We start from the raw sequence: 27,621 nt of genomic DNA, 5'->3' as shown, positions 1-27,621 counted from the left end.
CTCTAACATTTGCACTGCCTGTCTTGCTGCCATTGTTAAGAGAACCTACTGCCTTGTAAAAATGTAACTACACGTGTTTCATAAAAATCAATATAAAAATAACAACACTAGGGTACTTAGATCTTTGCGGAACAATTGAATTCTGAAACAAGCATCTCTGGTTCTTCCTCCTGCAAATGGATCACATTACATTTCACTAGGTAATAAAGCGTGGTACAATAGCCTGGCCAATCTGTTTTCATCTTGTCTTGTACAAAGTCTCAGATGTACTTACTCATTATTCAACCTAATGGGCCTGCATTTGGCATATATTGAACGTTAGTGCTCTCCTTGGAAGTTGCAGAGGTTAACTGCTCCTAAAAGTCTCTTTCCGTCCTTTCTGGGCATGTTTTCACCATGAATAATAGAAACAACAGAACCGAATGTCATAATACCCTAAAATGAAGGTGCTGGTAAAAACCACAGAGATGAAGTAATGGTAGCAATTTTTTTGTCCTAATCCCTGATCACCCCACTGGAATCCAGTCCATACCTGGAAATATTCTGAAATGTATCAGGGAAAGAATCTCCTCCTGCCAAAATGCTTGCAGATTTGAAGGTCCACATTATTAAGCATTGTTATCATTCTTTGCTCACTTTATTGGTAGTGTTTGCATGATTGTGGCTATGCATGAGGGGGGGAAAAATGCTGTCAGAAGTGAAACTGGAGATGTTACACCCTTCATTCAATTATTATTTCAGAGGAGGAAAAAAATTTTCTAAATACAAATGACCTAATTGAATGTTAACTTTGAACCACGGTCATTGTAGTCCTGTCAGTGGTCCTGCTGCAGCAAGTTAAAAACAAAATTACTTTTGAAAACAGAAGATTGAAAAATGTTTGTATTTAATTCCTAAGCTCTATAGCAAGGAATTACACAGATTGTTAATCATGCACAAAAATGAATAAGCTGTTCATACAGTTGAAATATTTTCTTTGCTCTCCTTTTGTGCTATAATATTTTTCCAGTCCCTGCACTCAAAGTAGATACATCCCATTTTGATGTAGTTAGGCTTTTTTCAAGGTGTGAAATTGGTAAGTACCAACACCAAAGGAAAAAATATTCCTTTAATACTGTGCTGTGCCACTTGAAGCAGTATTACCCTTTGGCTTTGAGCCAGCAAACTCCAGTGAGAACTATTTTATAGCACATGACTATAATAAAAGATACTTAAACATGGCCTAACAATGGATTAAACTAGTAAGACATAGTTTGTGTTAGATCCCAAGGATGAATATCAAAAATAGAGGCAATAGTTTTGAAACAACAGCCAGCAGTGAAAAGTTTACTTCTAATATAAACCAGACAGTCCCCAAAATAATTTGTGGTTTATTTAATTCTTACCGTTCATCTTGTGTTCTTTTGAGTAAGCTAAAGTAAGACACCCGCCTGAAAACACCAGCTGGTTTAGATTTTGATTCTGGATCTCTAGTGAGCTGAAAAACTGTAATCTGCATCTGCAAGGGTGGGGAGTCATTTCTGTAAACAGGAAAAATAAGGATTTGCTGGGGTGGGGGTGGGTGGCAGCTTATGAGAAGGTGCATTTTGGGAGAAGAGAGAAAAACCAACCTTGCTAAAATATTAGAATAAATTACTGTTTTGTCATTATCTTGTTATATTTCCAGAAACATCAATTGCATATGAGCCCTGCAAAAGAATGTCTTATTGCCTTTAATATGTACTGCAGTGTGCACCCATACAAAATCATTACTGTAACAAAACCAGCTGTGTATAATAGAAAGCAAATGATTTACAATGTCACTATAAGAAACTACTTTATTTCATATTATCATAAAAAGAACAGCACTGAAAATTTGCATGACAAACACAGGAATCCAGGAAATTCCAAATCTAAATTCATTTTTAGGTTTAAATAGGTATTAACTTAGGGAGGTGAATTGTTAAGAACATTTCTTGAAGAATATTTCCAGACAGTTTAGCTGCAATATTGGAACTCATATTTAGTGAAATGCAAACTAGTCTGGTAGGTGAAGAGAATGCATAAGACTTAAATAGTGGATTCACTGCTGGACCTAGAAAAGCATATTTATTTTTATCACCATGCTATGGCTGAAGGTTTGGGTCTATCAAAGATCTCTCTAAGTCACTGGGACTGCACCTCTCGAATACAGACTGCTGGATTAAATGTCGTTCTTAAAATTTCAGTTCTGTTCTCAACCTACACAGTTACAGTTTTCAGCTATTGTGAAGTTATTGCAAATAGACATGAGCAGTTTCAGACCCATGCTCTGCCCAGTTGTACAGAGTAGTTGGGTTACTCAACTCATCTGGCAGATTATGAAGGATCAACTCCCAACTCTGTCTCACACCAGTCATCAAACAAGTTTCCATTGTAACCTGTCAGGTAAGCCTATTTTATGTAACTATCGAAGGAGATAACAGCTGTTACCAAAAAGGTGGCAGGCATGTAAAACAAAAACTAAAGTCTTGAACAAATGAAGCTTTATAAGACCCAGGCTGGACTCAAACGAATGTTCAATGAAAGTCACTTTTATGGCTTTACTTTGGTTTATCGCAAGGCAGTAATAAATGTGTCTCATTAAAAGCCAGTAAAAGAACACCACCTACACCACCAATTGCTGTAACTGCAGATACAGCAGATCTGGAATAGTTACCTAAAGACCCTCATTTCCTAGCATTTAATGCTTCCCTGTCCATATAAACTAGCCTTCTATGGATTTAAAGACTGTTGGATGCTAAAACCAGCAGCTGTTGCTGGGAAAACGACACTTTCAAAGCCCTGTTTGTTTCTCAAGGTGAAGTTAGAGGGAAGCTGATTGAACACGGAGCTCCCCTTCGCTAAAAAAATTGCCAGAGGAGAACATGCCAACAGAAAGACAAGCAATTCCCCCATTCCAGCTAGAGCGTAAGTGTTTTGCCTCAGCTTTATTGCTCAGCGGGTCAAATTCATTCCTGGTGAAATGGCAGTTCCCATGGTGAAGCCGCAAGAAAATTCTGAAACCTTCTGGCACCTGTCAAGAAATGGGGATGTGAAAGTGGGGGGAGAAGCTGGCATGTAGAAGCTGGGATTAAGGGTGGGAGCCACCACATAAAAGGTTATTCTTGTTCTAGTTGTTAGAACTTTTTTATTGCGTAGAATTTACATACATGCTTATTAAGTGGTTTAAAAAAGAAGCCTGACAGATATTAAACAGCATGCCACACTCTTTATGCTGCTGCCATACAGATGTGTCCAAAGCATAAACAGACTTACAGTCAGCATTCGGTTGCTCTATGGGAGAGTATCTCTGCAGTAAATTTCTCCAAACTTTTCAGGACAATTAGCTTGAGAATTGGAAACTTTTTCCCCCCAGATCTGTTCCTTTGCTTGATCTCTCACTGCTTTCCAATTATGCAGGGAAAATATATAGCAAGTGTTTTAATACCCTAGATTGAATTTCCTAAACCTAAGCTAGCAGCAGAATTACTGGGCCAGGGATTCTGGCACAAGAAGTACAGCTGTGTGTGAGCTGGTGGGAAAACTACTGGAATATCATGACTAGTCTTGGTGTTCACACTTCAAAGAAGCCATGGAAAATTGAAAATAGATCAGAAAAGAATGATTTCAAGATCTGCAATATCTGCCTTGTAGGGATAGATGTATGCAGCGTAATCTGTTTACTTTATCAAAAGAAAGGTTAAGGGACTTGATCATGATATATTAATACCTACATGTGGAGAAGATTTGTAATGGCTCTGTGATTTAGCACATGAAACTGAATCAAGACCTAGAGGCTGAAAATGGTCAAATTTGGATTCTGGATAAAACAGGCAGGATTAACAGCGAGGTTAATTAGCCATCAGGAAAAATTCTACAAAAGGATTGTGGGTTCTTCACCCCAGAAGCTTTTCAGTCAAGACTGGATGGCTCTTTGACGTAAGGAGATCTGTGAACTGGGCTGGGTGCAGGATTCCCAGGTGAGGCACTCTGGCTGGGGCTTGTCTGTTAATCGTGATGATCCCTGGGACCAAGGATGTGCTGGGGAAGGTCAGTCTTATTCAGTTGAACTAGCTGGCAAAATCTACATATGAACCACAGAATAACCTACATCCTGAACAGCCCTCTCTTCACAGCAATGCTGATGCTCTTGGGAAGCCCTGTCACCTGCGCTTGGCTTGGTGTGCAGCTCCCTCTAAATACCCTCCATGCCCAGACTTTTCTGTAGAAAATATAAAAATGGAACCCGATAATCTGCTTTGTCCAACCCCACCGGTGCCATGCACAGCCCAGCTGCTGTAATCTTTCCTCTACCTCTCTTCCTCCTTTCTCTCACAAACTCCTAAATTTCAGGCTTACCACTGGATAGAAAAGTCTGAAAAAATGTCTTATATGGGAACATATATTGGATACGTAAATGTTGAAGTGAATCTCTGTTTCTGTAATTTAAGTAATTTCAGGGATGAGTCTGAAAAGTGGTATCTTGGCTGGGATGATATTGAAGTTAGTACTTAAAACGGCCTGTGAGTTGTGCTGAGTAAAGGTTATTTGCACAGCAATGTTAGTCTTGTGCCTCTTTAGTCAGCACTCTCTAGGCATTCTCATTCTGCTCAAACCCAGCAATGGTGCAATTCTGAATGTCTTATCTAAAAATTTCCGTGACTTCTTGATATTGTCACTAGGGATGGAAGGACCCAGGTAGTGGCAGGACACTGTACAAAAGATGCTGAGATAAATTAATAAGCAAAAACATCTGATTGCCCAAGTAGAGCATATAGTTAGATAGCCTTTTCTATCACTGAAATTAAGGTGGACATGCTGTTGTGGTAGTATGGAGGAGAGAAAAAATTAGATTGAGCAGCACCAAAGAAACAAAGGAGAAGCTGAAGGAAAACAAAATGTGGAGATGATTTAAAATCACTTATGAGACCTGTGCCTGCTAATGCATTTTTTCAAATGATTATGACTTACATAAAATACATTCAGACATCTTCTTCTCATTAGAAATACTGAGTTGAAAAAGATACAACCGGTATCCCAGTGTGTTCCTCTTACATGAGCTTTTCAACCACAGCTACGAAGTTGCATCCAACATTGGTATGCCTCAACATCATATGTTGCTTGATGATGAGACATCTGTGTTCTAATATGGACAGTCATATTTACTCCAATGTCAGTGAGAGTGTTTCTAGAGAAGAATTGCTGATGTGTTAGCATGGTTTCTATTTTTCTATTGAGACTAGTATCTTTGATTTCATATTTTTCTAGCAGAGGAAAGTTTCAAAAGCACTGCTATAGAGATCTTTTACTGTTATTTGATGCTTTTTCACAGTTAGATGGACAATGCTGTCAAACATTAATGGAAAAGGAGGGAGCACCATTGGTTTAAGCCATGAAGATACAGTGAAAACCCTATGGTAATGACCAAAGTAAGAAAACAAATCACTTTTGTTAGGTCCATTCAAAGTGGTGGGTGAAGAAGCTCTGAGAGTGACATCTATATCCTAACACTCTTAGGACTGACTTTTTTAGAGAGGCTCAACCAGGCATGGCTCCAGTGGCAAACTTCCACAGCAGTTCCTCTTTTGGAAGCAAAGACGAAGGAGCGTGACAAAGCTATATATCCAACAAAAGATTGTAACACCAGGTAGCTGTTTTCATTTTTATTTACTCAGACTCCAAAATCAACTAAATCTGACTGCATTGCTTTATTTTCATAAGCAGGCACGTTTTCTGAGCACAATTCTAAAGTGATAGTGGACAAAGTGACAGAAGAGCCTCGGCAGATTTCTAGCATAGGGGAAAGGGCTTTAGAGCTGCAAATAATAAACAGAGGCTGAATTCTGCTCTGTAACACTGGAGAAAAGTCAAAGTAATTACCCCACTGACTTTGGTGGAGTGATCCTAGATTTATATTACTGTAAATGACAGCAAAATTTGGACCCAATATAGAAATAATTCATCTAAGGCCATAAGTATAGTTGCACAATTCAATCTGTAAATAATGCCACTAATGCACATATGGCTAATTTACATCCAGACTATGAGAACATACCCAGTGCTGATTTCCAGGATGCTTGAAGCACTAGGCAGTGCCAAAATAAATGTGCAGTATCCCCATAGCCCTCACAATCCTTCCAACTTTTGGTGTTGGGAAGATGCACTACAGATATTTTTGAAAACTGAAATTATATCTTAAATGACTGGGTATTGGATAATTCTTACAAAAAAAGGCATAGAAGGCTGTCAAGCAGCACTCCACATCTACTTGCATGAGCTCTGCAAGATCTCTCCTCTCAATAAGTTGTTTTTATCTAATTTGTCTCTTACTGGGAGCAGAATTTGAGGAGCAGCTTGAGTTTTCTAAGAATAAGCCACGCTTCAAAGAAAGGAGGTTTTTAAGTAACATTGGAAAAGAGTGCTTGGAGTACATACATTGAACACACATAAAACTTAACTACAGCAATTTAATTTAGATTCCTTCTCTAATCACATATTTATATTAAGACCTTGCTGAACCCAAATTGAAATTTATATTGCTAGGAGACAAAGTTGATATAAAATCTGAGTTATTTATCACTCAAATAGAAAAAAAAAAAAGTCCCAAAATATCAAATATTGTTCTGGCCTTTATATCAGCTCTGCAATGTGGGGTAAAGACTTAGAAAATCCACGTCTTGGTTTACCAGGGCTTGAAAGAAGACATGTTAAGTCTAAGTGTAACAAATACATCAATCTTCCTTCCTTCCTAAAATATTTTATATTATGTTATTTTATTTTACTTTTTGTGTGTGCGTGTGCATGTGTGTCATCAGGGAAGAAGTGTTCTCCTGTTACCAACACACAGGAGGTGTTGAGACCCTGCAGTTAACTGCAGATTAATCACGGCTGACTCAGTGCTGCAGGTGGATTCCATTAGACCCTTCAACAACAGAAAAGACACGGGGTAGTCCTCTGGTAGAAGAAAATCCCTGGGAAGAAATTTTCAGGGCAGCTAAGCCTGGGAAAAAGTCTTGGGAATGAGCAGGAAGTATAAATGTGTTGTTTTAGTTAAGAAGACCAAACTTCAAGGAGGACTTTTCACTCATTTCAGGGAGCACGCTATGTTTTAAGGTGGGTAGGTATTTCACCTGCTTGCTGCAACTGCTGACTTAGTACACAAAGGAATGATGTAAGTATAACAATTTGCTCTTCTTACAAATAATTCCCTTTTGTTTGCCCTCATATGGCAGCCTACTGATGTTAAATATGTAGGACCTGTAAAGCACTTTGAGGTCCCAGAGAGGGAAAAGAAGTAGAGAAGTTCAAAACTTCCATTGCTAAGAACTCTTTTTCAGGACATAATTTTCTGGTATTTGCTGAGATTCTCCTTAAGAGAGTTGATAACTTCGGATAATTTCTGAGGTAACAGTCTCTGAGATCCTTGGAGACCTATAAAGAAAGAATAAATGCATGAATTATTTAACCCAGGAGAAATACCTCTGAAGAAGCCTCATACTCAGACAATGATAAAAATCTCTTTTTTTTTTTTTTTTTCCACTCTCCCAGTGCATTACAAAACCAGAAAGAAAGTTATAATTTTTCAGTTTCTTGTCTCCATTGCTAATGTTTCCTGGGTTCTGTCAAGCACGAGAAACACTGTTCTCTGCAGAGATGGCAAAATTATCCTTGACTCTCCTTATATTATTTATGTCCATTTCCAATGCATAAAAGTTGTTTGTGATCTTCAAGCATTGGACCTGTACTGAAAACACGAAAAGAATGTACATATTTAAGTCTAAAAATAGATGTCACATAGCCAATTTCCATTTCTAATATAACTCTTTAGTTTGAGCCCTGGTTTGTGTTTCTATGATTTTTTGAACAGGTACTTCTCTAAGGGTGAGCTTGGAGGTTTCCATGAAGGTTTTGGAGAGCCAATGACAAATCTGAACCCAGCCCTCAGCGCTTAGTTCTAGAAGAGTTGCATGTGACTGGTTCTGTCCCCTGTGGAGCTATTGCTGAAGACAGTCTGAACCCTACCTAGGCTTAGGACAGGGCAATTGCCCTTCAGTGTGCTTGAGGTATCCCACGGCTATTTCAGATTAGAAGTGCCCAAGGATTTTGTGTGATGGGTGCCTTTGACATAAGAGTAAAATGGATTGCTTGCTTATAATTTGTGCGAAAGATGCTGAGAACCCGGAGTTTTCACATTTTTAAAAGACGGAATTGAAATCTAACCCAGACAGCTGACTGACGTCTTGAGACACAGGCAGTTTGGGTCAAGTCTGAATGACTGGCAAGTTTAATTATAGCATTTGATGACTGTTGTACAGCATTTAAGCCTCTTTGAACTTCACAATGGATGGCAGTGTTGAAAGGCTGTGAGACAAGTTCAGCTAAAAATGAACAAAAAAGATGATGTTTTCAACATTCTTAGTGGTACCTGGGGTTTATTTGAAGTCTGATATTGCATACAGTTCTACTGTATCTGTGACTCCAGGTTTCTGCTTGAAAAGTACCAGATTTGTACCAGAACAATGGACGATTCCATGGGCCTTTGCCTGATTTCAAACCCCTGCTCCCCTCTTTAGAAACACATTTCCTTTGCTGTCTTTTGTGTGATCTTGTTTATTACAGTAATGCAAGAAAAACAGTTGAGAATGAGGCAGGGGAGAGACTTTTTGCACCCCAAAATTGCACCCCAAGCAGAGGGTGGGATAAACCCATAGCTGGCTAGAGACAGGAACAGCACAGAAGCAATGAGAGTGGCGGTACCCAAGAGCTCAGTACCAGTGAGGTGTGTGTAAGGCTGTCAAGAGCTATCGGAGAAGATTCAACTCTTGTGTAGAGGCCAAATGCCACCTCCTTCTGAGGAGATATTCCGTAAAAGTGAATGCGAAAGGTAAAAGACAGCACATAGAGCAGGACAGTGCCTAACTCACCCACCCTCAGAAAACCTTGAACATTTTGCGATGCAAAATTTGGGTTCAGGAAAGAAATGTGATGAATATTCATCTAGCTTTTAATATTTACATCATAATACTTTCAGCTTAATGAATTCTTCTCAAACCAAGAGAGCAGACAAAAACAGTAGCTTGAGAAAAACCTTCCAATTCACAGTGGTGGGTTTGAGCCCAGCTATTTGATTTCTGCAGTCAATTAATTCCAGTGAATTCCTGAAGAAGTCACTAATTGAAAAAATAACAGCAGCTAAGATAAAGTTAACAGACAACAAAGTTCAGTCTCAAAATTTGCGTAGTCTTTCCAGAAAATGTGCAATCTGGACAGTTGAAACAGCTACTGAAAGCTAGTCAAAGAGGCAGAAAGCAGAAGCTTGTTACGTGTCTAGACGAAACCAGCCTGTGCCTCACAATGACACTATGTTCAAAGCAAAGGCATCACCAGAAATCTGCCAAGGAAGAATTATTCAGCAAAAAATGTCAAAGAAGAGATGGCAATTTCAGAAAAAATAACAAAATGCTTCCTATTTCATAAACAGAAATCAGGGAGAAATTAAATCACCAAATTATCTCCTATAGTTTACCACTGTAAGCATAAATGCTCTGATCCTCTTTAGCAAGTATGCAACTGGAAATGAGAAGCAGAAGATGAAACTGTCTCAGCAGCAGAGGGAAAATACTTTCTTGCATTTTCTTTTGCAAGGGCAGCCAGAATATCAAGCCTGATGTTTAATCAGATGTACTGCTGGCTCAAGAGGGAGAATTGAGAGGGTATTTCAAATTACTGAAATAAAAAAAAAAAAAAAAAAAAAAAATCCCCCATAATGCTTGGAATTCCCTCTTTAAAAAACAATGTAGGTCTCCTGGGCCAGAAATGCCTGGAAGAACATGTAATACAGATAGATGGCACACATGAGGATTAAGGTTCTGTATTAAATACACCATAGATCTGCACTGTTGTTCTGTGATAAACAATCATTTTTTAAACTCGCTCTCATCACTGCCTACAAGGAGAGGGGGTGCTGGAGCAGCCACCAGGAGCATAGCACAGATGCTGCAAATCAGAAATGTAGAAACAGTTTTCTGAGGCCAGAGGTTACAGCTCTAATGGCTTTTTCTTCAGCAGCAAGAATTCTGGACTTGTTTTTCTCAGATGTCTTTCTCCAACCCTACGTGGGTGGTGGGAGGACAGAGAAAAGGGACAAGGCAGAGCACATACAGGAGCTACCCACCATCCTCTGGGAGAAATCCTTTTATGACAATATAGCACTCAAGGGGAGCTACTTTTGATAGCAAACTCCAAATGTAATGTTCTGAGCTTAAAATCTTCCAAAAGAAACAAAACCAAGGACTGAAAAATTTGTGGTAGAACATCCTCGGAGTGAGTGGACTTGGACAGAAAGCACAATACAGTGACAAGAGTGAGTTTTAAAAAAATATTATCACAGAACAACAGTGCATATCTATGGTGCATTTAATATGGAACTTTAATTCTCATGTGTGCCATTCATCCGTATCACTTGTTATTCCAGGCTTTTCTGGCCCAGGAGACCTACATTGTTTTTAAAGAGTTTGTCCTGCATCTACAATGCTTGATCTCAACATGAGGAGGAAAAGGAAAAGCGAAGGAACAGTATGGCCTCATAACCAAAATGGTACATGGAAAACAAAATGGATTTTCTAATGTAATATTCACTAAATCACAGACAGCGATGAGCAAAACCTACAGTGCATGCAGCCACTGAGTGGTGGCTGTGGTTTAGTAAATGGGAATCTGAGTCATTTCTGGATTAACACTCTAACACAGTGCCAGGGGACACTGTGCTGCTGGAGATATCATTATTTCTCTGAGATGTTTTGTCATTTATATCGCACGTTACATTCAAGAAGATGACAATGTCCCTATTCCAAAGAGGACCAAATCAAAAGGCCAGATTGCATCTTGACTCTAGAGGGGTATAAGAGGGACTAAAATGTATCTGGTGCACCTTTGAGCAGAATTCACTTCAAGCACCGGGGTGGGCGTGTTGAGAGGGCATCTCCCCAGTGCCCACTCCACCAGCTAAGCAAAGAGAAGAGACGTGAGAAAGGCTCCTCTCTCCTCTTCTCACATGCCAGATTGTGCATAAGGGGTAGAGGACTAATAAGCTGCTTATTTTTGAAAGCAGGAAAGGCAGATTGGGTGTTGTATTGATGTACTGTATGCAGAGGTACAAAAGTTCTTCCACCTTCCCCTGTTCAGCTGTGTCCATATGTATTCCAGTCAGCCCCTGTTCAGAAAGAGAGAACAATAAATTATAGAATACCAATAAAAGGCAAGGAAAAAGCACAAATCCTGCCTGTTATAAGAACTCATAAAACTTTTCCTAAGACACAGCATGCAAGACATGATGTTTGACTCAAATTTCTGACTAAATAAATACATTCTGCCTACCTAAAATTCATTTCTTGTTTTGATTTGATGAGTGCATCATGCTTGGTTTCTATTTAGTGCAATCAAGAGTATTCTATTAAAACAGAATTTGCATGTGGTAAAATTCATTTAAGAAATAATGTGATGTACATATGTCTCCCTGGTTTCCAACAAGAACCCCGTGGCTTTTCCCCATGGTCTAAGTCCCCTGCAGAACACTGTCACCATAACACTTCCCGGCTCTTCCAGCCTGAAATACTGCTACTCTTTTCCCAAGCACAGCAGTTCGCCCTGGGGGCTTCATTGACAGCTCATTGCGAAACATTTGGGAAAGATACCTGAGGATGTGGGACACTGGCAGCTGCAGAGGAGGGGAAGTGATTTTTCAGGTGAGTGGGATGGTGATGCATCCCAAAGAATTGACACACAGCCTTAATTTGACCATTAGTATCTCACCAGTCCAAACTAAGGCGGATAATAATAGCATCAATAATTCTTGAAGAACTTATTACCCTAGATAATCATTTACATGCTTTTGTCTAAATATGATCCCAAGACACGTTCTGAAGTTATCGTTTCCAACCAGACCATCTACTTTCCAACATCAACAAAAATCAGATACGATGTGAGAAAGAAGTGCCAGCACTGTGTTAATTATTGCAGCACGCAGTCTTAGGGGGTCATTTAAGTAGTTACTTAAATTGTGTGCAGAGGTAACATGAACTGGGAATCAGACTAATGATTCTGCATGGACAGGTGATCCCCAACCTTCTCTGACCCTGGACAATAACTTGCTCAGCATTAAGTGTTGTGGGCAGTAGGATATTTAATGGCCTCCAGCTTTAATTTCCTCAGCAGTACAAGAGAAGGTCTCCCAAGCTTTTTGTTGCTCACTAACCCACGAGCTGTGGTGGATGCAGTATTATCTGACCTGGCTGCTGATTTCCCGGCCTGTGATGGTTCATGGGGGTGGGACGCCCAGCCTTGCAACCCTCATTGCCCGTGGGCTTCCTTTAGTTTTTTGTGTAGGTGAAGTTAATACCTGCGATTCTGCTTACAGGTGTGCACATACACACACATGCGAAGCCTCCAGGTGTACCACCAACAAAATTATGTATCCACAAAACACCTGACAATTATTTTCAGCCTCTCATTGAAATCCAACAGGATTGCCACGGGTGGGTGGATGAGGTGGAAAATAATTTCCCAAAGCAGCTCGCAGCAGGATGGGCCAAGCGGGGGCTTGATGTGGGGGGTCTACAGCCACCCTCTCAGGTACAACATAAAATAATGACGATACTAATAACAACAATAGGCGTCCATAGGAGATGCCTCCTCTCCACAGCTCCAGTAGAGATCTCTCGCCCCTCTACAAATAAAAATGAGCTAATTGCCCGTGAGGGGATTTCGGGGGGGGGGAGGCCCGGCCTCTCCCCCCTACCCTCGGGCAGCCCCGCCAAGCGCGGGAGCCGGTGCCCTCGGCAGCGCCAGCCCCGGGTGACCGGCAAAGTGAGGTGGCCGCCCGCCCCGGCGGGGAGGGGGCGAACCCTGCCCTCTGCCCTCTGACCGCCGCTGAGGCCGCCGCCGCCGCTGGCAGCATGGGGAAGGCGGAAGCGGCGGAGCCGGCCCGTCAGGCCGGGCGGCGGCGCGGGGGGAGCGCGGCGAGAGGCTGAGGCGGGCGGGCAGCGCCGTGACGGCCGCGCCGGCCGCGGCAGCCCGGCCCGACACCCCCGCGAGGAGCGGGGCGGTGGCGAGCCCCCACCCCGCGCCGCCCCGCCGCCCTGAGGCACCGAGGCGTGTGGGGCAGGGAGGCGGCCTGCGGGGCCCGCGCCGGGCCGGGCCGCGCTGAGGGAGCCGCGGCGCTGCGGGCCGGGCCGGGCGGAGGGGCCCTGCCCGGGGGATGCCCTGGGGGCGGCGGGGAGCCGGGCCGGCGGCAGCGGCGGGAGGGGTGCGGGGCCGGCGGGCGGGGGCAGGCCGGGAGCAGGGGGAGTAGTGCCGGTGGCGCGGCGGGGGGGACGGCAGCCCCAGCCATGGAGCCGCAGGTAGGGCTGCGCGGGGAGGGGGGAACCTGAGGGGTGGGCAGTGCCACCCGCGGCGGGCAGCGCTGCAGGAAGGACCGCGCTGAGCCCCTGGCAGGTGTCTCTGCCCTAAGTGCCCTTAGACCGCAGCTCGACGACTTGCAGGCTTCGTGTTTGTTATTGCTGCCGCGATCTTCAAAGATGATGTTGGCAGAGCAAGCCCAGAAGTGGTTCCCAACTCACGTGCAAGTTACGGTCCTTCAAGCCAAAGGTCTGAAGCCAAAAGGTAAAAATGGCAGCAACGATGCCTACACCATCATACAGCTGGGCAAGGAGAAGTACTCCACCTCGGTGGCTGAGAAGACCCTGGATCCCGTCTGGAAAGAAGAGGCCTCCTTCGAGCTCCCTGGATTACTCATGCAGGAGAATCCAGAAAAATACATCCTGTACCTGATTGTCATGCACAGGTCGCTGGTGGGGCTGGACAAGTTTTTGGGACAGGTGGCGATAAGTCTGAATGATGTATTTGAAGACAAGGAAAGACGGAAAACAGAGTAAGTGGTGGTTGGTTTTTTTCACTATAATTTGCATTCCTTGTACACTTATACTTGGAGCGGGCGGGAAGCAGTAGCCTCACTATCAGCATACTTCGAAATGGAATTAGGATGTTTCTCTCTTCTGTGGTGTGTTCAAAGCCCTTAACATATGTCATTGTGGCCTGACCTTTTCCAGAGAGGTTTACTGTAATCACAGTGGTCACCCTGCACGGGGAAGGACTGTCAATAACATTAACGTTTTTTGACAAATTCTTGTGTGTAACATGAACTCATTACATCTGTTTTTCTAAAAATTTGTCTTTGTTCTGCTCAGGGACATATCCCCATTCAGCTCCTACCTCAGCTTGAACCATGTATGAGACTCAGACCCCCTCGAAGCCTGGTGTCGTTCTCTTTAAAAATGTTTTCCCTCTGTTGCTGCAACCAAGCATTTTAAAATATTTTATATTTATGTTTTCATGGTCAATGAACTGTGACTTAGTCAATGCTTACCACAACAGCACAGTGCTGTTCAGGTCCTGATTAGTCTTAGGCCGCAGTCCTGCAGGCTGCTCTGTACAGGAGGCCTCGGCAGAGAAGACTGAAAGTTCTGCTGTTGTAGTAGCCTCCGTCATTACCTACGTAAGCATTTGTCAAATAAAATTGCCATTTGCCAGCAAATTCTGGTACTGGAATATTGCGGGGGGGGGGGGGGGGGGGGAACAACCCAAAGGAAAAAAATATAAGCATCACAGCAGTTTGTTAGGCTGAATTGTAAATATATCTAACTCTCTGGGGTTTTTCAACTAAATCAGAAAAAAAAATTGTGATTTCTGGTTTGGACATGGTTGCACAAAGATTTCTGGTACCAGTGTAATTTATCCTCCAAAATGCATGGGAATAAACTGTAGGTGTACTGTGTACTGCAGGCATGCCTGTGACTGTGTGATTTGTGTGTGTCTTACCTATGCTTGTCCCACGGAAGTAGTCCAAGAACAGCATGGAGACCTCCAAGCCAGCTGTATGATGTATAAGCGCTGACAAATCTTTCTGCAGTGGTTAAAAAGCCCCTGCCCCATGTGCCTTTCTTCCTCTAGTGTCTGTTCAGTAGCGTGGGAAGGTTCCTGTGCCCAATCTCAGCTGTTAAAGTCTGATATTCCTTCCCTTAGTAATGGTGGGTCTGTGCTAACTTGCTGGACTAAAGTGACTTAAGAGGCTGGTGGCATCGTTCGTCTGCTGCTGACTGTGCTGGGGAGGCGTGAACCTCCAGCAGACTCACAGCAGGCAGCTGGAGGTGGGAACCAGTACAGCCACACCAGCCAGGTCTTGTTGGGCAGACAAGTGTTTCTGCACAGACCATCTCAAAACCTGGTCCTGCTTCTATGTGCAGTGGCTGAGGTTGAAGGAGCACCAAAGACAAGTCAAAACTGTCTTCGCCTCGGTGTTTTGTGTGCGTGTGTGTTTGGGGTTTTTTGTAAACTATTTTTTTTGCAAAACAGTATGTTTATTAACCGTATAATAGGAGAGAACATGTCCATGCAGAATCTGTTGTGTGTTCATGGTCTGAAGTATTATACTTTTTAACTGCTTACCTTTTTAAGGACAAACCAGTTATCTTGATGCAATACATGGTAGTGCCTGTAGCCTTAGGATCCCAATTTCTATTTACATTGATTCAGGAAGTTTCAGTGCTCTTTAGACATGCATCTTAAATATTCTTTAACCATCAGTTGTAATTATCTTGCAAGTCAGTAGCAACTGCCTTGGTTTAAACACCTAGCTGCTCTACAGGAAAAAGGTGAATGAACGAAGTAGAAATGCTGCTAACTGTAAGAACTTTGTAAATCTAGGTAGAAACATGTATGCCGGAACTGGAGGAAATAATGTAAATTATTCATGTATTACTGTGAGTAACACCACCTCTTTCTCTTTGAGGAACCATATCCTTTTGCACCAATTTTAGCAAAAGTAGTATTGGAGTCTTACAAAATTACTGCAAAAATTTGTAAGTGGGGTAATTAACGTAGTCCTTGTGCTACTTAAATAAACATTGAGATCTCTTCAGTATTTTCATATGAAGTTCTATTTAGCAGGGCTTCATAGGTGTTGTTTATTTTTCCATTGCTTTCCTCTTTAGTATGAGAGAGGAACTTTGGCGAAGCGTGCAGTGGTGCTTCCCTCCACCACTGCTGAAATTATCAGGGCTTCCCGAGGAAGCTGTGCTTTGCCTGCGAGCTGTACCGCGGAAGATGGGGGCCTGTGGGGAAATTTTTACACAAACAGCCTAAGTCCTATTTTCAGAAGTTACTTGAGCATTTAAGATGCAAATCTTTTTAAAAGTTGATGTGTGTTAGGCTTCTAGAGCTGAACGGACATACTTGTAAAAGTCTTATATAAGTGTAAAAGTCCAGATAAGTGGTTAGTGGGAGTTTTGGCAGCACATATTCACTTAATGCCGATTTAAATTCTTACAAGAGAGGAGCCACTAAAAGTCCAGTTTTCCTGGCCATGTCTTTAGTGCTTAGAAACCTAGAAAATCTCCTTTTTGAAACTCAGTTTTGAAAAAATAATTCAGAGTCCTTAAGTGCTTAAATGCTTTTGAAAAGTTATTGTGGTTGTCTACTTGTGTGCCTTCATGCAATGTGGGTATGTCGTTGCTGTCTCCTTTAAGCATTAGTTGGAGATGTGGATGCAGTTTTTTTTATGTGTATGTACATACAAAGGGAGGAGGACAAACTTTCAAGAATATATTTGCAAATGCGATCTCAAACAAAACACTCCTTTTTTTTTTTTTTTTTTCCTTTTATTAAATCCTTTTTGATACTTAATATTCCTAGTCCTTTGTTGGCAGTAAAATAAGGGTAATATATTTGGACCCAAAGACCTTCTAGCCGTGACTATGGTGTGGGAACTGAGACACCCAGTGCCTTTCAAGACCCAAGTCCAATGTCTTTATTACCAAAGCATTCTGATGGTTGAAAGCTATATTCATTGTTTCAGAAACACTAATCTGTTTTATTAAGCAATGTTTTTACTTTCAAATATGTTCAACAGGCTTGTGGTGTTATTAAATCCAGAGTTATTTTCTTATGTTGATGTAACCTTAACATTTCTTGCTTTGTTTGGGGATGAATGGGATCCAGTTATTTGATGAAGTGTCTATTGGTAATATTTCTACTTTTTAATATATTTAATAGCTTCCTCTTTCCAACACAGCTGTACATATGGTGCTGTAAGAGACAGACTCAAGAGTCACCAGGGTATTGCAAAAAAGATATTTAATATTCCGCACAATGCTGAACCCTGTCAGCAATTCCCTAGTGCTTTTTTAGTAAGGAGGTATGAGAAGTGAAGGCTACCAGCTGATTTTGAATTCCTAGGAAGACGGTGGGGTGTGTGACATTTGGCTTTTTGTGTATTTTTTTTTTATTTAATAATTTACAATTTGGAAGAAATAAATTTAAAAATTTACTGCAGCTTCAGAAACATTATGTTAGGGAAAAATAATCCTTTCTGTATGGCTTTTTTTGTTACTTGTACATCTCAAGAAAAATACTCTCTGCAGTAAAGTTTTCAGGCAGAGGCCTCATGATAGGATTTGCGCATCTTGTGTTCTAATAAACTTCCTCTGGCACAAGACTTAATGAAATAAAGCAGTATATTTACTAAAATTTGATAATGAAAATTTTGTACGTACCATCATGCAGTCTCCTTTCTCTTTCTTTCTGAAACTGACATTTTTTTGAATTCTTAAAAATGAGAATTCCTGGAACGGTTAGATCCAGATGTGGCTCAGATGGTCCATAACTAGGTCTCTTCCAGAGACTTCAGCCAAAGCATCTGCAGGATCGTAGTCCATTTTTTTTCTGTCTTAGTGCAAAAATGCCCATCACACTGTGCTAACTTTGTAAATTTGTGTCTCTGGCATCTCTGCTGTAGTTGGAAATGGACAGGCTCTTTTAACTTCTGCTCTTTTCTCCAGAGTTGAAAACCAGGCTCCAGATGCGGAGAGTTTTTACGGAGTTTTTTTAACAGTTCAAAAAGCTAGAGAGATACTGCTTTATTTGAAGTATATTTAGCATAACTTTTTATATCATAGATTTCTAACATGGTTTTTATTTTTTGCAGTATAATCATGTGGGGTTTTTTTGTAATTCATCCTGAGAAATACACAACAATTTTGGGGATCTGCTGTTGCAGAATAAATATACCTCTTTCGCTTTTGCAGTTTAAATGTAAATGATGGTAAATTATTGTGTTGTTTTAAAGCATAAATACATTTTTGTAATAATTTCAATTCAGTTTCAATTCATAGTTGCCTTAATCCTGCTGATAGTCTGACAAGGTGTAACATCAAAACAACTTTTTGAATTATAACAGAATAAAAAATACTCATTTACTGACTTTTCTTAATTTACTGAAGTATTTTTCAGTAGTTTTTCGTAATGACTTTGCTTAGGTTTTTTTCTCCTGTGTGCTAAATGAACACAGCAATAGAAGAACACGTTTCCGTTAGCTTTCTCCATGATGTTACTTATTTCATCAGCATTTGCTTTGTCCTTGTTGTTCTCTAATTCCAGTCTATTTATTGTCCATTCCTTTATTAGCTTTCCTGGAGAGCTAATTTTATTGCATGTTCAGCTGATTTAAGATGCAGCACTTGTCTGGAATGTTATAAATTTGAGGAGGGCAGGCGATGGTAGATGATTTTTTTCTTACAGAAATGTTGTTGGAGGAGATGTCTTTTATTTGTGACTTAATTCTCCTTCTCCCTGATTTCTATAATACCTCAACAAACACAGGCACAAATTGCAGCAGTGTTGTAAAAAATGCTTATTTAAACATAATACAGTGAAGGAATCTTGCCCTTATCTAAGATACTTCTCTGCTTGCATCGATCATATAAAATAGTCAAAAACAGCTGCTCAGCAAATAAACAAAAAGAATTAACGATTGACCATGATCCATACCCCTGTGTTGTAAGCTCTAATTCTTCAGTGCTGCTGTGCTTCCTGAAAGATACGGAAATTGTGTGACTTCTTCCCAGTTAATGTGAATTCCTTCTTGGCAGCCTTCCTGTTGGATATGGACAGGTTCCGCCTTTGACTGCCTCTGCTCTGTCCCCTCTCTCATCTGTAACAGCATAAGCAAGAGGCAGGCACTTGTGTAGGTGGCTTTAAATACAACTGGAATTATGAATTAGCAAACAACTAGTAAATAGATTGTATGTCATGGGCTCAGTGCTTGTTAATGAATAGTGCCTTCTTAAAAATAATTCTACAAAATGTAACACTTCATAAATATTATGTACTAATTTTGAGTCTTAAATTTAGTTTGAGCCAGAAAAATGCATTTTAGGTGATAAAACTCGATAGTACTGGAAATGACAGGCTGTAACAGCAATTATCAAAATGTGTCTAAAGTAAAAGAAAAAACTCCTTCCGTTCTAGTCAAAAGTGGGAAGAGTAGTAACTTAGAAGTTTGTTAAAGGTGCAGAAGTAATGAGCAGCCTAGAGGATCCATATGGATTTGTGCTGTTGCTTTTGTGGTACCACTCAGTGAAGGTGAAAAATAATGAAGGAAAGTTGGTAGTGAGGAACAGAAGAAAAAGATGGTTATGGGGGAAAAGAAAAAGTTGAGCCCAATTGTAGCTTTATGAGATTATAGCAGTATTTACATATTATCTAGTAATATACCCAGCATTTACATTTCGACAACAAATGCAAGCACATCCTCTGAGTAAGTCGTAATTCTGAGTCAAAGTCTGAGCACCATCTGGATTGAAATACTTCTCCATTTTCTGTGCACACACACATGGTTGCACACACGCCCAACTTAAATAACTGGCCTTCATTCTCCTACCTTCAATTACTTTGTTTCTAAAATAAAAGTAGTCACACATAGTCTTTAGCCAAAATAGTAAGTAATCTAAGACCACTTTAATTACTTTGATTCCAGTTGATGTTAGCTAACCCCTTGGGATGGGTGTTGTGCTAGGTGTAAGTTCCCATATGTTTTGTGGTATTACAATGTGACTCTGTAGTATTTATTTTTAAACTTTGCTTTGTGTACCTCATTTTGGTTGGTAATAGTATTCAAGAATGTCATCAGTTATTTTAATCAATAATTTCTTTTCTTCTTCATTTCCCCTCATATATGATGTAGCCAGTGGTCAGCCCCTTGCCCTAATTTTCCTCCTTACTGACTTTTTGGGGCAGTATTTCAGTATGGTGTCTGAATGATTTATCACAAAGCATACTTCTGCATTTTTCAAAGTGCATTTGCTACTAATGAAAATGTTAGACAGTTCTGGGCTTTGGATGTTGTTTTTTATCCATTTGCTGTGGACGTTTATGTTGATGGGATTTTGTGAAGCAAGTTTCTTCAGTGTATCTAGCTTGACCATAGTAATCTAAGATGAAGAACCACTTCTTTCCCACAACAGCTGATGGACATGTTCTGTCACTGAGATTTTGATGCTCTTCTGCAGGGGTATTTTTAGAAGTACCTGCTGGTGTAGAAAATTCTCATCGCTGTGTGGCAGATTAAAATTGCGTAGCAGATCAGGATGCTGATTTTACCTGTAAAATCAAGGTTAGAAGCCTTGTGGATGCTGTGATGATTATGTGGCCTTTTGCAGAATTCCTAAAGAAATTTGTGAATTAAAATCAAGATTGTGCAGAAATCTTTAGATGCAATCTGATTATTTCAGCAAAGCAAAATTAGATCAGCTCAATAAATGTTTACTGGCAGAGTGATGTATTTGAGAGGCAGCAAAATGAGTGGGAAAATTCCTTTAGGCTTTCCATCTTCAGCACTGGCAAGAAGATGGAGTCATAAGGTCATCTGTCATGCACAAGTTGAATGTGCTGGCTAGAAGATTTCTAATTCCTGTTGAAATTGGTAGACAACTATCTCAGTGATTTTGGAGGCTGTTAAAAGTTTTAAGTCTATAATTTAAATGTAATTAAAATTACATAGGGGTTTTTCTTACCCATGTTGTCAATCTGTTCTACTCAATGTCACGTCATGAACAGAATGGGTTGAGTGATGCTTCTTCAAAGAAGAGAGAGGGCTAAGACTTGGAACTGTCAAATTCCGTGGCTGATATGGAGGGTAACACGTGACATTGGCTTCCTGCTATTAGGCGAAGAGAAACAAGATACTGGTTTCAAAATATTTGTTGAATGCAGGACGAAGGATGCAATTAGAATAGTACAGATAAGCAAAAGTCAGTTGGAAAGCCAAGTTAATGGGGAAAAAAATGAAAACAGAAAAAGGGGAGGAAAGTAACGGTTGAAGAAATGGTTTTGAAAACATAAGTATGTTTGTAGATTAGCTATTTAGATGGAATAGGCAGACCAGACTTTCGTAACTTGCTCATTTGTAGTAAATTCAGATTTTTTTCCTTCACTCTTCCTGTCAGACCTTTATAAAGGTAAAGGGTTCAGTACTGCTAATGCTACACAGTTTACCTTAATAGTATGCAGAAGATGGTTATTGTCTGTCTTAGAAATGAGGGAGTTGGCTTTTTGCACCCCTAATAGAGGCATGGCCAAAATTTTGTCATGGTTAGAAAATAGCCGTATTTCTTGAGAGAAGGGTTTAGTTTTTTGGGGCTGACTGGTCAGCAAGAATTTTCCTATTCAGCCTTGAACGTTGATCTTCTCTTGACGTGTTCAAAAACATTGTCAGCATACAGAGTGGCAATTTTATATAATACTTACAAAATAAAAATGATCAGAAACCTGTACAAGACAAGCAAAGCCCATTAGCACACTCAAAAACAGATGATAAAAAGAAGCAAGTGTTATTTCTGATGGAAACCATAGGGGAAAATTCAAAATTAGAGGGTGCATGGGGGTCGTTGTCCTACAGAACATTTGAAGGTGAGAGCAAGAAGTATGAATGTGATTCAGAAGGCAATAGGGCTTCCTTTGAAGTTGGGAAAATTTGCCAGACTTTGTACAAGGTCTGTTTAAATAAAGACTGTCTGCAAGACTGGATGTAATATTTGGTTATTAAATAAAAGGGCATCTGCTCTCATAAAAGCCACCCTGTTTTGTTCATGTATGTTATTGGCTATTTTCCTACTTTGTACAGGCTTTCTATAGAATAAGCTCATGGCAGCCTGACAAATGGAGCATTTATTGTGGCTAAAAGTACTGTAAACAAAACCAAAATAGCAAGTTTTATTGGCTTTTATAATACATTACAATTTTTTAAATTGGCAGTGGTATAGTGGAATTTAATATTTTAGTACCCAAACGTTGTTATCTGAAAACAGCGGACTTCATTTTCCAATTGTTTTTTCTATTATATACAGCACTGTTTTTCCTATTTGTTGCTCACGCCCATGTGTTGTAGAAACAGATTCTAATAAGAAACATTTATAGACTCAGTTGCTCATTCACGTGCAGCTCCACACAAATGCATTGCCTGCATTCGTTCTCATCTGTTTAAAAAAGTAATTATTTGCCTTTGAATTTGAAGAAAATCATGATTTGAGTCTGCTTCTCATATTGTCTTGTTATGAGCTGAAGCATATGGAACCTTCATTATAACTAAACCAAGATAAACTCTCCAAGGTAACAAAGAAACCTCCTTGAAAAGCGTATGAAAATTAAATATCTGTCTTTTTTACAAAGATTTGATCCAGCAATCGTTATTCAAATAGATATTCCACTGAAGTCCAGAGGAATTTTGCTGGAGTAAAGAGTTTATGATTAAATTCTGTTGGAATCACTAGTAGCATTGAACCAGGTCCCAGCAAGTATGAGGTCTAGTCCCTTGTGCCATTCTGTTATCTTCCTAAGGTAAGGAGAGTTTTCTTTGTTTTCCCAGCTTAACTTATTTTTAGTGTCAAGTTCTTCAAGGTCTACTTTGAAAACAAATGTACAAGCTACAAAGGCAATGTATTAGCTGTGTGCTGGAATTCTCTCCTTCAGACTTGGTGAATGTCAAAATAGCATGTGGAGGTACACAGTTAGCATGTGAGTACTGGTAGTGACACAGAGCGCTTGTTGATTCGTGATAAGAATGTCACTAATTGGGTGAAAGTAACTTTTAGAAGAAAAGGCTTTCTTCCACACAGCAAAAGCTTAAGAATTTCTGTCTCTATACTGTTTTAAAACAAGTGCAAGTGTCATATATCAGTTTAAAGTTTTGGTAATTCCTAAGTAGAAACATGAAAATTCAGCAGTCTTACCAGACATGCAGTATTAGTGTTTGAGACCTGTGAGGGAAGGGAAAGAGGCAGAAGGGGAATAGTTTTTTTTTACAGTCTTAGAAGGAGCCCTTAAATCTGAATGTCAAAAAAGTGAGGTCCTTTCTGCCTGCTAAACCCCTGACAACACTCATAAGCCTTATTTATATTTATGTTTAGTGTCTGTCTAAAGGAGTCATGGGGAGGACTTTCTCAGTTTCAGGGTGGGTTTTGGTTTGGGGTTTTTTTCTGCACAGGCAAGATCTATCTGTCTGAACAAGGATTTGCTCGTTATGGCTGTGTAGTGTTTTTATTTTTTTTAAGAAAATATATGAACATATTTTATTTTAAAGAAGAGTTTTGGAAAAAGTAGGCTATCTTCCAGGTTTTGTGATATTATATATCACAAAAAAAGATTTGCTTTTGGTTCTGTTGTGTGTGTTTTCTGTAACGATCCTATAGATGACTTAAAGTATTTCTGGAACCAGTTACTAAGAAGTGAAACATTATTAACTAAAAGGAAAAACGATCCATCTTCTTCAAACACATAACATATTTCAGGTTTTGCATTTCATTTAAAATACATAAATGAAGTTACCTCACAACAGAAGAAAAACTTTCTTCCTAAAGGTTTAATTGTCCTCCTGCCAGTTCAAACTTCTTGATCTACTGGTCTAGATTCATGTTGTCCAGTGCCAGGACAGAGAAGGTCTGATATTTTTTAATATTCCGGTTTAGTATGGGATGTAAAACCTTTTGGACATCACAAAGCAACAAAAGTCATAATATTCTTTATCGTTTCGTTATTTCTTTGGCAGGTCACTTTTAGAAGTATTTTCTCAACTCAAAAAATAGTATCTCTGCCTGAAAATTTGATTTCAGCTGTCACCTTTAAAAATACTTACGAAATCTGAAAGGAAATTGAGGGTTATTTTTCTCCTTTCCTGACCTTGTTTTCTATATTTGGCAGTATTGAATAATGTACTCATAACTGCATAATCAATTTTGCATCTGTGTTGATAGGCAATTTAATTTCTTAGTCTCCAGTTCAAAAGCTACTTCGTCATGATAATGCACTGTTGTGTTAGTATGTGTGCATGCATTTCTCCTGACAGTGGGTTTAAAGAACTTCAGCGGAGCTGGCAGATCTGAATTATGCCCTTCTGCCCTTTTTGAAATAGGAAAAGACTATTGAGGGTGGGTGTGGAGAAGGGATTGGCTGTTCATTTAGGTGAAGCTGTGGAAGGAAGATTGAGCAGTAATTCTGGAGATGCTTCCATGGGACAATAGAGCACAATAGAGAACGAATAAGACTCTTGATTAATGATAAAGCCTTTGTTGGACCTGGCAAAGACACACACTTGGGTTTTTGAAACATATGATCACACCTTTGACCTCTTTTCAAGGAGTGGGGGTTTATGTCAGTGTTCCAAAGCCTGTGGAAGTACTCCTGAAGTTAATCCTACTGGTGACCTGCAAAAGAGGGGGTGGCTGTTAGATACACCTGGGTGTTCCTGTTCTGCCAACGGTGCTTGTGGAGTTACCATCAACATCGCTACCAGTTGCGGAACTGAAATGGTCGTTGACTGTTCAGGGCTCTCAGATATTTCTTTGCTAGGCTAGTGCAGTTGTCATAAATCTTAACCAGTGGTTAGAAGAAAGGGACAGGGGAAAAATATTTGCTAGCGTATAAACCTGGGCAAAATCAAAGGAGAAAAGATTACTCGATGAAATATTTGCCACGCAGTATACATTCAGGTAATATACATAACTGCTAAATAAAGGCCACTTGAAAAATATTATGTTCTTTTTAATAGCAAAATAAGATGTATTTGTATTTTTAATCAACGTTGGATACAAATTCTGCTGAGCCCAAGCTTTGATGAAGTTCAGTGAGTTTCCACAAAGTTGATTTTGGCTCTCAAAAGAGGTAAACACTGCAAAGAGCTTCACATTTGCTTAATTATTAAGTTTTCTCTTCAAAAACATATACAGACAAAAAAGTTTCTCAGTACAGGAATGTTTTAATTTTTTATATGGAATTTGGTTTTGATATTTTAAATTATACTTGTCAGATACGTTAAACAACTAACCAAAGTTTAATGGCTAGCCTCTGGAAAACACATCTTGCTCTTTTTCTCCTTTCAGGTGGTTTCACCTTGAGTCCAGACAAGGGAAGAGAACTAAAGACAGAGGAGAAATAAAGGTCAATATTCAGTTTATGAGAAATAACATGACAGCAAGTATGTTTGATTTGTCAATGAAGGACAAAACCAAATCCCCTTTTGCTAAACTAAAAGACAAAATGAAGGGTCGAAAAACCGATGGAACATTTTTGGATACATCCTCTGCAATCATCCCAAGTACTCATATACCCGATGCAAACGTTGAGTTATGTAGTGGTGAAGTACAAATGAAGTCAAAACCAAAAAAACCTTTCCTTTTGGGACCTCAGCGGCTATCCTCAGCTCATTCGATGTCAGATTTAACGGGATCGCATGTCTCTTCAGAAAAAATGAAATCCAGTACTGTTGGCTACTCTCATCTTTTCAGGCGTCAGCTAGAATCTTTTGGTTCAGTTGATGAAGGTGGTAAGTAAAGCTCGTGACCATTATAATTACAGCGTACTGCTATTAGAGCATTCAAAAGTCTGTTTCTTTAGTTTATGAAGCAATTACAAGGCCAAAAAGTTAAGAATTATTGCTGGCCCGGTTTTGGTGGTGGGTTTGCTTTTTTTTTTTGGTTTTCACTTCCATTAGTTGGTGATAACTCATAAATTACTGGTTTTGAGCATATTGGTCATAATGTGGGGTAATTCAGCATTTATCTTACGTCCTCACTTGAGAGTATGTTGTAGTGAAGCACTGCATTCTAGAAGGAACTCTAGGCAAAATAACATCTTGTGAAAAATGAAAATCTATTTTAAAAGTTGAAAACAATCACCAAAGTTTTAAACTTGATTTATACAAAGAACTGAAAATACTTTACATTTTTCGAAGTTATTATGCAGTGATAGACTACTGTCGCTTTCTGGAATGGCACACTAGTCATATCTATCTTCTTCGTAGAATTTAAGTTTTCACATAGGAAATGACAATTTGCTGTAGTGTCTATCCATAATAATTTCTGAACTACAAAGTTAAGGCCACAGCGGTTCATTTTTTTTAAAATAGCTACTCTGCAGCGTTTTGAACTGAGACTCAATTGCAAAGCTTCTAGACCTAAGCTAAAATGGGTTCTCTGCATGTCATAAACTATGATATAGTGTCTCATTGATAATATACTAATGACAGATTGTTTGCAGGGAGTCTGAAATCTCCACATAGAAGAACATTAAGTGTTGATACTTCTAAAATGAACCAGCTTGACAGCACAGTTGATGAAACTGCACTTGAAGCACAGAATGACCCATTTACCAATGTGAGTGCTTCGTTACCCCAAAAATTTGCTACACTGCCAAGACAGAAGAATCCATTTGAAGAAAGCCCAGCAACATGGGATCAAAACATAAGTCTGTTTTCCAAACCTGTCGAAATCAGGAAAGAAATTAAAAAAGAGAAAAAAGAGAAAGTTAGCCTTTTTGAAAGAGTGACTGGAAAAAAAGATAGCAGGAGGTCAGATAAACTTAGCAATGGGGGATCAGACAGTTCTACTGACTTGAAATCACCTAGTGCGTTTGGTGAAACTCATCAGGAGAGTTTTGATTATGATTCGACTAATCCGTTTATGACAAACTTCAAGCCTTCAAGCATGTTGCCATCTTCAAGGTAGGTTTTTGCTGTATTTCAATCTGGTATCTTGAACATGTTATATAAATGAAAATGTGAAGTGTTGAGGAACACAGCCTTTGTGATTTATATACGTTTATATCATTGCTTATCTTTCTAAGTAAAAGCTATGAACTTTATATATAGCTTGATCTTTTCTTTATTCATTTTGAAGTCACGTTTGTATTATTAATATGTACTGTGAATGTTCTTGGGTACCTGCATTTGTGGAAGACCTTGTTCATGCTTCAGGATAGGTTCTTCCTGAAAGTTGTCCGCTTTCACTGAACACTCATTGCTAATTATTACACTGCCCTAAGTTGGGTTTTTAGAGGGAAAGGTTTCAAGGCTAAAGAAAAATGAAATGGAATAAATAAAAGGGTGAAACAACTGTGAATAATGAGAACAAATCCTTTGGATATCACTATTTGGGAAAAAACCCAACATTTAGAGTCTGTATGTTAGAGCACAAGAATTAAAAACCATTGTATTTCTAAATGGGAGCACCCACATGGGCAGTTACCACACTTGAATTTGTTTGGTTCACTGTAGCTTTGCTGAGTTGCTATGTATTCAAGTCAGCGTACAAGGCAGCAGTTTGTGTTAAGCAGAGTGAATTGGGTTACGGGGCTGATAAGAAACTTTGATTTAAATAATCCATTTTGTTCTTTGTTTGTCAAAGTATACTTGTCCTTTAAAAAAAAAAAAAATTGTATCCCACAGTTAGTTTCCTTTCTGGT

The 27,621-nt window shown here is 39.7% G+C and overlaps 1 protein-coding gene across 1 annotated transcript in view; it reads left to right on the top strand.

The window, feature by feature from the left end:
• Nucleotides 1–13,372: 13,372 nt before the first annotated feature.
• The window catches only part of RAB11FIP2 (RAB11 family interacting protein 2), a 34,155-nt gene continuing 19,906 nt past the window's right edge, over nt 13,373–27,621 (top strand). Inside the window, exons 1-3 of the mRNA XM_037400224.1 lie at nt 13,373–13,927; nt 25,263–25,705; nt 26,419–26,881. Coding sequence (XP_037256121.1) covers nt 13,575–13,927; nt 25,263–25,705; nt 26,419–26,881 — 1,259 coding nt within the window. The 5' untranslated portion in view covers nt 13,373–13,574. The remainder of the gene's footprint in view (nt 13,928–25,262; nt 25,706–26,418; nt 26,882–27,621) is intronic.

Source organism: Falco rusticolus, chromosome 9 (assembly GCF_015220075.1).
Source record: "Falco rusticolus isolate bFalRus1 chromosome 9, bFalRus1.pri, whole genome shotgun sequence".
Lineage (NCBI taxonomy): Eukaryota > Metazoa > Chordata > Aves > Falconiformes > Falconidae > Falco > Falco rusticolus.
The sequence above is the reverse complement of the archived record's forward strand: the minus strand, read 5'-3'. Positions and strand labels throughout refer to the sequence as shown.